We start from the raw sequence: 11,667 nt of genomic DNA, 5'->3' as shown, positions 1-11,667 counted from the left end.
AAATACCACCGGACTCTGTGGCTTCCCTCAGCTCTGTGGAGCATTTTAGTGTTTTCCAGCTCATTGTTTGGCTTGATGGTCTGTTTCTGGCTGTTTTAAGCAAAGCAGCTCAGATTAACCCATTGTACATTACCTGCTCAGCACCATAGAGCAGAAGGACAAAGTTACCATCTTACTTGGTGAGGCAAAGTGTAGTATTAAACAAATAAAAAAATATTGGTTGGTGCAGACCAAAACAGAGTTAGAGCAGTGAATAATGGATTTAAATTAATCAAGTGGCCAGAAACACAACTTCAAGTGAATTGCTCACAGGTTTGCCATGTCACCTTTATAAGGTTATGTGTAGTTGTCTCCGGGTGGCCAACAAATCAATAAATGAAGGTAAAATTTCCAATGTCCACCATCATCCCAAACTCCACACCTTTACTTTCTTTGCTACATAGTATGAAGACCATACTGCTTTCTGCAGTGACGCTGGGTTTACACTTGGTTGCCAGCTTATTAGGCACAGCAGCCACATTGCAGTCTAATGTGACAGTCCTAAAATAAACCCTTCCTTCATTAAGATTCTATGTTTAAATTTTGTTAAAACTGCACTGCATTACAAGGATGTGTTTCTGTTAGCCCATACTCATTGTAAACGAGGCAGACAAAATAAAATACTGTATACTGTACAACATTTCTACCAGGTCAACATGAAATACTGTGGCAATAATTGCGAAAGTGCCTCTGGAGGAGGGGTGTTTATGCACAAAATGGCCTCGACAGGCAGAATTTCAAGTATGGAGGAATCGAGTGAGCTCCCATGAGACCCCAGTTGCAGCCCATAAGGGTAAAGGCCATGGAAGGATTGGTGAATAGTGGGCAGTCATTACTGTCCAGCTGCTCCCCCTCCGACGCTGTCCTACTCAGGAACACGAGTACATCTTCCACAGTGCAGCTGCCGGCAACTGTGGCAAATTAAAAACAGTGAATTTTGAGCCTAAATGCTCACATGCTCACGTACAATTGTAAACCGATAAGACACATCCAGACATGCCTAGGTACACAGAGACCTCTTCCTGTCAGAAAACAAAGGTACAGGAAGAGAAGCAAGAAATCACCTTTACAGGCCAGATTTGTACTTGTCCGTTCATGCATACTCATAAAGAAACAGATATGCATGGACAAACACTGATTACGGACACAAAAACAGATGTCTGCAGACATACGCCTACATGCTTCACACACGTACGCATGAACACGCAGACTTGCATACAAACACAGATGTGAGCAGACAAACATGAACACACGCGTACAGCTGGAGGAGTGAATCTACAACAACATATGCAACACTGTTTTCAACTCATGGAGGCACTTGTCAAATATCGTCACAGTTTTGCAAAGATTTGCTACTGCACCGTACTGAGCCAACAGAATAATCCATTAATGGGGAGAGAGTTGTAAAAAAAAAAATGTAGGCAAGGAGGTTTTATGATCATATCAAGCAAGACAAAATGTCCTGACACAATTACACATTACCCTGTTGCAAAGTAGGCATCTAATTTATACAAAGCACAATTTCTTTCCTTCAAAGTTTAAACTAGGATATACATTTTTGCAGAAAGGATTCCAAATGTTATAGTGGAATAGTGACTATGCATTAAGTTTGCCTTGCTGTTTTGACAGTAAAAAGATCCAAGTCACTTTTATGGAAACCCCCCCTACATAAAAACACACTCACGGAAACACTAACATTCGAATAAGAGGTCTTGTTACAAGTAGGGGCGTAATGGTATGTGTATTCTCCCCAAACTATTCAGTGTGGGGTGTTTTGTTTGGTATCGGCCTTCTGTCCGGTCCAATTACTGGCAGAATAGTCCATAAGGTCTATGTACTCACACTCCCAGAACGTAAATCTTAGAGCAACTTTGTGCAATTTTAATTAATATTGTATGATATGTTAATTCACACTATACATTCAAATCAACATTCCTGCAGATTCCTGTGACTTGTCAGGCTTTATGGGTTAATGGACCGGCCGACATGTGGAGCTCACATTGAGCCTATACATGAATTTCAGCCACTTTGGCCGAATAATACTTCCAATAATGACAGCTGTGTCCTCAGTGTGAGCAACAGAGAGACGAGCAGCATTACTTTGTGCAAATTTAGAGTAGAAATCGCACTGCTGGCTTTAATGGCAGCATAACAGACATCAGTTATCTATATCCACATTTGAACCATTTGCTAGCATTGTTGAATGTTAAAAGTTTACATTTTAAAAAATAAATGACATTTGTTTTGTTTACTCTTCTATGCTGAAAACTTACTATCTACTTTGACCCCAAAACTGAAGTATGTACCAAACAGAACTTTGTGTACCGATACATTCACATCTATAAAATCTTTTTTTTGTTTGTTTTTGTTTTGTTTGCTTCAGCAGTAAACTTGCAGTTAATAATTCAAACCCTTATGTCGCTCTGCTAATTTGTCATTATTAGTCATTTAGTCATTAGTCGTATTCCAGCTGGAAACAGTGAGTAGATTGTGAATGCAGTGAGCTTTATTCAGGCTGGATGTAAAATGATGTCCCAGCTAGTAACAAGTTATTTTGTCGGTGAGGAATGCTGTGACAAAATTGAAATGCCACATGTCATGAGCGCTGGCGGTACTTTTATGCTTTATTTTCAGCAATTAGTGGGAGAAATCAATGTCACTTCTGCCTCTGAAAACAGACGGCATGGAAAGAAAAACACAGGAACCACATGGAGTCTGAAAATACAAGCAGGGAAAATGTTTGTTGATATGTTACAGGTAAACTGATCCATTGGTAAATGGCAAGAGGTTTGAACAACCCAGAGCCGCATTTGATTGTTACTATTGATTGCCACTGGGAATGGAGGGGCAAGGTCAGTGGGGTTGCATAAATCCTAGTCATATTTCTTCCTTTGTTTTGTGTTTCAAGAAATTTTACCTGGCAGTTCTTCCATCTAGTGCAAATAACCCAAATAAGCAGTGAGCCATCTCTCATTTAAACCACATTAGTTGTTAACTCAAATTAGGTCACAGACAAACCCAAACACTAAATCATATTCAAGGCTCCCGAGTGCCACCATTTTGGTAGCTGAGTAGTCTGTAGGAGGATGAGACAGTGTAAATAAACGTGTTTAGTAACTAAGTTAAGGACAGAAACTTTTATTGAAAAGCAAGGACTTTGTCGTTCTAGGGGTTTTAACAGTTTTAGACACAAGCGTTTTTGTCTGCAGTGTGTCATCTTATGTGACACTTATTTGTTGCATGTTTTGAATTCCTAAATACAAGTTCACCTACAAAAAAGTGCAAGGGACTTGCACAGCAAATAGCAAACATATATTGCTAATGTGTAGGCTACTGCCTATAATATATATAATACTGTCTGAATCTTCTGGATGCACTAAAACATCAGTGGCTTATACGATTTGCTCAAAACCTGCCATATCAGCTTCAATTTCAGTGAATGAGTACTACTACTGATTGTTGATGTACTGTTGTGGAATTAGCCTCATGGACGGCTCTTGTGGACGGCTCTTTTGAGCAAAGCAGAGTTCCTGAGTATTTGTGAATGTGGCCGGGCAGGTACCAGTCGAACACTAGGACCCAGGGAGGAAGGGAGGATAGGCTATAAAGGGAGACAGGAAGCTCACCTGGGCCTCTTTCCTGCACACCTGAGCTCAAGGTGAGGCCCGCCTCGGCGGTAATTTTGTCTTCAGGCACCTGCATGCTTCCAAACGAGGGGAAGGGCTTTGTTTCAGGCCTGGAAGGTATTTGCTTTTGTTTATAAAATGTGATTGTAAAGTTTCTTTTGTATGTTAATTTGTTTGTTTGTTTCCTTAGTTCTTTTACCAGACACTTCTGAGAAGCCAGCCACTGTTCTTTTTTCCACCATTTGTTAGGTTTTAGTTGGTTTTAAATACAAAATTGTTTGGGCCATTTGTTGTTTCATTTCTGCCAGGGAGAACAAAATGGTGGCAGTCTTCATGCTTGTTTTGTTCGAGTTCTTTTAAGTTTCAGCATATTGTAGTGCTGTGGAATAGTTTGTTTAAGCTCCAATTAGTTTGTTTTGCAGTGGTGTTTATTTGTTGTATACCTTACTTTCCACCAGTCTCCCTGTCAGTGCAGTTTCGACTCGCATTCTTTATTTCTTTGGTTGTTCATTTGTGGTTAATGTGATTTTTTTGTTTTGTTTTGTTTTGTTTTGTATTAAACATAGTTATTTCAACCCCTTCATCTTTCACTGTGTTTTAGTTGGATTATCCAGTCAACTGGAGATACGTTTTATTTTTTATAAATGAATAAAGCTCACATGTTGGTCTACATCAGTCTCGGTTCCAGTTTATTCTGGCCCCTCGATATTATCACCTGGTCATGTAGATACACTTTGCTGATTGTTGTGACATGCATGAGCTGCAATTTATTCCAAGGAGCAGTAAAATAGTCTGAGCTTTTCAAACAGCAATGGAGGATGAGATGGGACATCTTCAATTATTTATACAGAGGCTTAATAAATTACTAATACTTATTGCAATGCACAAAAAAGTGCCAAAAGGGTGCAGAAAAATGCATCTAAAATATGTGCTGGTGCACTACAGGTGGAATGGTTCAAGTTGAAAATCCAACCTGTCAGTTTGCTGGTCACAGTTCCAAATATGTCTGTATTGTTTGGTTCACTTTAAATTAGCCATTAGCCACGTGCACCTAAATTAAAAAGTTAAGTGCACCAGTACTACCAATGTAAAAGGTTAGTCTGCAGTCCTGATAGTAATTCTGAAACAAAACTTTTACATTGTTGTTCTGAATATTAAAGTATCATGCGAGTGGTGGAGTTCACTCAGTGGCTTTAAAAAATTAGTGTGTGGTCATAGAAAATAAGATAAATATATATCAGCTAACAATGAATACATAAATGTAGAGTTCTGAAAAATCCTCCCACCAGTCCTTCAGAATTTGATTTTAATCCTGCAGTTGTTAAATATGACAATTAGTTTGCAAGAAATTGATTATCATTTTCATTTGCTGACTTATTGTCATGTATTTGCATTATTTATCTTTAGAAAGTCTATTCTTTTCAATTACTCGAGTGCAAGTAGTGTCTGTAAAATATTAAAGATTTTAGTCTGTCAGATTTTCTTTGAATATCTTTTTGAAGCTCGATTGAGTTCTAATCTGAAATACCTGAAAGAATAACCTTTTTTGTATTTGTGTAGGTAATAGTACATCATCTCAACAACAAACACTGTATTTTTTCTTCAGTATCATGAAATGCTGGTATTATTTTTACTTAATGTCAATAGCAGTTTTCTTTTTGTCATTTCTTTGCAAGCAGAACTTAACTTTGAGAGCAGAGTTAAAGTGTGAGGGCGTTTATGCCCTCCAGCGGTTGCCTCGGAGAAAACTATTTCACCCATGCTTTGTGTGCTTGCGACTTAGTTCTATACAGGCAAGTACTACTTTACCAGCAGAATGAAAAAATACAATTTACTCCTTGACATGTTTTATTGCCATTGGATCAAATTTAGCTTCATATTTGTATCAGTAGTACTTAAAAAGCCTGTCCTGGCATGTTTGAAGATGCTGTACAAAAAAATGTTTTTACTTTGAAGAATGATTTGTGTTCACAGCGTGTCTCCTACCTTACTAAAAAAACAATATTCTTGTGTGGGCCTGCATATAGCCCCACATTACATTTGTGTAAATTACTTATTAGACCAGGATTGGTTTCCACACTAGTTGTGATGTCACAGATCCTGCTTGAAGGTATACATCATCAACTTTAAAAACAGGCTTTTAGTTTTAAACTTTGAATATAAAATCTTATTCTGTACCGTAAAGGCCAAACATTGAAGAAAAATAACATTGACCAAGACACTTTTGCTTGAGTGCAGGGGACCTTTAACGGTCACTCTTAATGTTCTGGTCCATTTTACTCAGAAGTAAGACATTTTGTAAACTGTCATCCTCTTGACTAAATAAGTTCTGTCTTGATTCAGGGTTGTATTAGCCAGCAAGCTATATTATATGCAATGACATTATTAACAAAGATGAGATGTGACTAAACTGAACATGAGATTATGCAATAGATGGATTTGTGAAATTAATTTTCAAATCAAATTGCCTGAGGAAGTTTGCATATTTGGTGAGCTCCATGAAGCTTTCTTTGGGGGATTTAAAAAAAAAAAAAATCATACAGACTGTAGTTATATTTGGAGTTACTGATTTCGTACAAGTACACCTCCAGTTTGACAAATCGTATCGTGTGTCGGTGGAGATCAGAGATGATTGTAAACGATGCTTGTTTTTTTTTTCAGAATGCTGCACAGTGAAATTATACATCAGTCATGCAGTAATGAGTCTGGTATAAATCAGCTGAGTACATCATATTCTGAACATTCAGATTCATCACGGTAATATGTTTCTCATCTGCACTTGAAGTAAAATGTGGATAGTTCCTCCCTGTTGTACTGGATATAAGAAAGCACTGCTCTTGCTCTGGGTGATTTCACAACCAATAGTCATGGTGAAATATCATCATGGTGCAAACAACTTGTGTGCATTCTTCTCTCACTTTGGATGCCGTGTTTCGTAGGCACCATCTCTGCCTTTTTCCTATGTAGCTAGTAGGGACTCTCCTTTTGAGTCGTAACGCTGAGCTTCAAACAATTTGGATTTACCTGACCACTTTCTCTCTTAAAAGAGCAGTTGATTATATATCGGCCTTCTCCAGTGTGTCTTTCTCTAATCTTTGCTGTAAGTGAGAAGTGCTGCATAGTATACAGTACTTTTAGGTCCCAACACTCCTATGGATAGAGTATTATTATTATTATTATTTAGAAAGGGGTGACCAGAGGTGTGGACAAAATGTGACTATCCAGCTTCTTATTTGAGAGGATTTAGTGGTGTTTTTTTTTATTTTTATCATACTAGATTGAATCTCAGCGGGTTTTGGATTGTTGGGCAGAGCAAGATGTTTGGAATCCCTGAACTTGTGTTGGGCATTTTTCACATTTTGTAACTAAATTATTTCATATTCAAGACTGGACATATCAATCAGTAATGAAATATAACCAGTAGTTACAGATCTAAGTGGCTTGTATTTGATTCCAGTTACAAAGATCTATTTGAAAGGAAAAATGTGTAGCAATCAGCACATTGGTAGGTGTTCTTTAAACACAAGACAATAAAAGGATGTTGTGTGAGCCCAAACTGCTAGCATACCAGTTTAATAACTGAAAAAAAAAATATTTCAAGAAGTACACTTGAAAATCATGACAACAAATGCCAAAAAAAGACATGTACATCACCAAAGAGGAACATTAGTCAAACCCTGAAAATAACCATCAGGCGTTCTGTATGTCAAGCATATACAGTATAATAAACATTGCCATAATTAGTGTGTGGTATGACCAGCCATGGTATCTGTGTTTGCAAAGGTGATTTGGGATGAATTGTAACAATTGGAGATACTTTAACTTGAATTTGATTAGTGACATCATTCATACCTGCAAAACTGACACTTACAATTAGGGGTGCAATTGGTATTGGTTGATTTAAAAACAGCCTTAAAAAATGAAATATCAGCAATGGCCTGATGCAACCATTTCTGCCAACATTACTGACTGATAAAATTACGCTTAAATTATACATAAATATTCAATGCCCCGTCCCCTGCATGAGTATGTGCACGCAGTGCAGCGTCACATCTGTTGCGCCGAACTTGAACGAGCGAGCAACCATATGTCTGCATTGTGGAGGTGTTTTAAAGTGTCCGAAACAAATATGAAATTTGGTGTTTTTAATGTTTTTCTAAGTAGGAGCAACATCCACGTCTGATTAAATAAGATGAATCTTAGAGGAAATGTTACATGAAAATAATTATGCCATATTTAACATACCCCAGGTTGAAGCAGTATTTTTAATTTGCCCAGTGTATGTACACATGTTGAAAAGCAATGCTTTTTTTTCACCTGCATCTGCCAGTAGGAAATCCCGATATGACGAGGCATAATAATATATTAATTCCAGTACAGGAGAGATTTGATGTTGTCTGCAATTGGGTGAAAAAACGCATGCATACCGATACTGGTATTTGCAATCAGCTTAAAGATTCAAGAAATATTGGAATGTATCGGCAATTCATCCAATAGCGAGCATCCATAGTTACATTCCCATCAGCTACAATGTACTTTGAGTTCATTATTAATTAGGAAACTAATGAACATAGTAAACATTATACTTGTCAAAAGTTAACACTGTCATTGCAAGCATGTAGTTCCACCATGGCTTTACTGTACTAAAGTTGGATCCTGTCTTCTCTTACTGTTCTTGGCTGGATTGACTTTCAAATTAACTTTACAGTGTGGTCAAGTAAACCTACATGTTTTTAAGGGGCCAGTTTGTTGACAAAAGTTTTAGAATATTAACAATAGTAACATCTTAATACATATTTTCCATTTATGATCATTTCATTAAATTTTCTTACTTTTGGTAATAAAATATGAGGAAATATATTTTTTTCCAATATCCATAAAATAGGGTTTAGTTTTGTCTTAAAATAATTCCCAGGTAATTACTGATCTAATTTAAAATAGAGTATGTTTTTGTTGATGACAGTGTTTTGTAATGTTTGATTTTACCTCAAATTAACAGCAGATACATGTGACAGTGACACAGGGGAGGGTTGTGGGTGAATGTTCAAGGAAAGTCATCATTTCCCCTGCTGAGTATAACAGCAGCTTTCTTTCCTGGAGAAGTGTATACACCATTAGGCCTGTTATGTAATGAGAAAATGTATTCTACAGCACATCTGTCTTGCCTTTTTATGACTCTCCTAAACTTAACATGCACTGTACTTGTAAGTATTCTGAATGGCCTTAGGGGTTAAAATGTGTTTCTATTGGCCCGAAAGGACTTTGAGGCTCAAGTAAGCAAAATATAAACATGGTAGCTCAAAAAGGAAGCAGCTCATTTGTTTTTTTAAGACAGATCAGACGAGGTCACAAGTGGCAGGATTACACTGTAAATCTTGTTCTAATCTCACTTCAAATAATGCACTACAGAGTAATCCTGGAAGTCTGAGTCATATGACTGTTAAGGTAAACAATTTTAGTTGCTTCTGAAAATGTAACCAAAGTGTTCACTTCAATAGCACCAGACTAAGAATTTGCCATTTACTTAAAGAAAGGTTCATAGATGCTAATGAGTATACATCAATGATTTGAGAACTTTTATTTGCTGCACCTCTGGACGTGTTTAAAATTCACTGGCATGTTCCCAGAACAGGAAATACTGAATCATTCGTTACTGTCAAATCTCTAACAGGCTCCGTACTGGTGTTGGTGACTCTCAAACCATTCACTTCCTTCTGTGGCACAAAAACTCAGAGCCCTGTGTAACAATGTTCACTTGCACAATGAGAAAGAAAAGGAATTTTACACTCACAAACACAGCACAGCAGATACAGGTATGAAGTTCCTGCTTTTCTCGGTATTTCCTTTCAAGTCCATATATTTTTCTTTGATGATAATGACCAAGGACTTATATGGTCTATTAACAGCTTCCGCAACTGTAGCAATAACAAATAAAGTGATGTGAGAGAGTTTGAGAAACAACAACAGTCTTGATGGAGAGGATTATGTCACGATTTTTCTTGCGTACTCTGGTTTGCAACATCTCTTTTAGATGGAGCTGCTGGGCATTATTTAATCAGTACATTAGTCCATAATGTCTGAGCAAAATATAGTTCTGTTGTCCCCCTGTCGCTCCACTATTCCAGTATTGGTCAGGAATAATTGTCCTCTGTCCGTCAGTTTAGTAGAGCGGTATCATCGCCCCATCTTCTCCAACATCTTTCTGAACACTTTATGCTCTGAGGACTGAGCAGACACTGGCTTACTCCAATCATTTTTACTTACAGTATTTCAAACAAGAGCTTCTGTTGATAATACAAATCTTCACAGGTACATACTTCATATATTTGTATCATACACATCTGCTTCATATTTTCATTGTAACTTTGAATACAGATACAGCTGAAACTGAGTTAGTCCACATAAGCAGTACTTTGACTTCATTTCAGCTTGATCGCAACAACAATGTACAAATGTACAGACTGGCATTTGTCTGCAGAGGGCTCCCACACTCTGAGTGAGAACACTGGCAGGTGGAACTTGACTATTCAGACACAAAAATAGAAAAACAGAATCGCTGTACATATTTCAAGGGAGGAGTGATGCTACATGGTCCATTTTCCTCTGAACTGCACTTGTCCTCCCATCTGCTTGGTACTCCGAGGGTCCTCAGCACGCTTCCCTGCAGTCTTTAGTGTCCATTGTTGGGGACATAAAGGAGAGACAACAGAAGGCTGAAGGCAGCTTGAAGCATTGAGATGGGACGGGAGGCAGAGTTTGGGAGACTGTCGGACGGCAGGGTGGAGTGACCCACCAGTAGTTCATTTCCCAGGACCTGGGAGGAGACAGAGAGAGATCAGTTTACCACTTTTTTTGTCCTCTCTTTTCAATACTACTTATCTTCTAAATACAATACTTTGTTACAAGTAGTCCCCTGAGTTTCAGGTGGTCATCACTGCTCGTGTAAAAGCAAGTTAGTGATATTCTGTGTCAGGATTCACCTTAGAACTCCAGGTCAGTGCAAAAAACCCTTACAAATTCTACTCCTGTGTCCTTGTGTTAATCATTAATCCTGTTTCAGATGCTAAATAGGTATGTTTTGGTTTTTTTACTCTTCCAGTACAATGTAAAATTATTTTTATGATTTATCTTGAACACCTGGTCAGCTACATACGTGTATCCAAACCGATGTGATTTGGGGCAAGTTAACCCCACTTGTCATCTAAAACCACACTTGAACGTTGAGTAGTTAGTGGATCGTGTGTGTGTGTGTGTGTGTGTGTGTGTGTGTGTGTGTGTGTGTGTGTGTGTGTGTGTGTGTGTGTGTGTGTGTGTGTGTGTGCGTGCGTGCGTGTGCATTGTAGCTGGAAAAAACTTCACTTACATTTCCAAAAAATGTGGTTGATATCATCATTTGTTCATGTAACACATCCTGCACCTCCTGGTTGAATAATGCAAGTAAGGACTCTGTGTTTTCTGCTACAGCTCCTTACATTTGCATCTATTTACAGCTCTGACTGAAAGGTATTCAAAAAACACACTTTTGAGTTCTTCATTCTCATCAGTGGGATTTGTTTTAAATCCCTCTTGTAGCTAAACCCTGCCTTCATAATCCGTTCCACTTATAGATACGTCACATAACTACAGTTAAGGACTCTAAATTATGTTTCAGTGTGACTTTATGGACTGCCAGTCAGCTAAGGTTGAGGCCAGGGCTAATTTAATCTCTGAAATGCAGATAATAGTGACAACATCCTCAGCCTACACAATATGTTTGCCTTTTTTAATGGTCACTGTCAAAACTGATTGCCATATCTTTCCCAAGAAACATGGATAACTGCCATGTTTCAATTGGATCTTGAACAGTTATTGCTCTGTTTTTCACAGTTTACAAGACAAACAAAGATAGTAAAGTGCTACGAAGCAAATTGAATATTTAAGTTTGCAATTTATGTTTTTATGAATAACAGTTAACGTCAGAACGACTGATCATCACTTGAAGGTGGGATCTTCTATTTCTTGT

The 11,667-nt window shown here is 37.8% G+C and overlaps 1 protein-coding gene across 1 annotated transcript in view; it reads right to left on the bottom strand.

Moving 5' to 3' along the window:
* Positions 1–7,202: 7,202 nt before the first annotated feature.
* gfra4b (GDNF family receptor alpha 4b) overlaps positions 7,203–11,667 on the bottom strand; it is a 43,400-nt gene continuing 38,935 nt past the window's right edge. The window contains exon 8 of the mRNA XM_069694202.1: positions 7,203–10,479. Coding sequence (XP_069550303.1) covers positions 10,336–10,479 — 144 coding nt within the window. The 3' untranslated portion in view covers positions 7,203–10,335. The remainder of the gene's footprint in view (positions 10,480–11,667) is intronic.

Source organism: Brachyistius frenatus, unplaced genomic scaffold (assembly GCF_029030835.1).
Source record: "Brachyistius frenatus isolate BFR_SWC_R1_liver_20210118 unplaced genomic scaffold, ASM2903083v1 Contig_17, whole genome shotgun sequence".
NCBI classification, from domain to species: Eukaryota; Metazoa; Chordata; class Actinopteri; family Embiotocidae; genus Brachyistius; species Brachyistius frenatus.
This window is presented reverse-complemented; position numbering and strand designations above follow the sequence as displayed.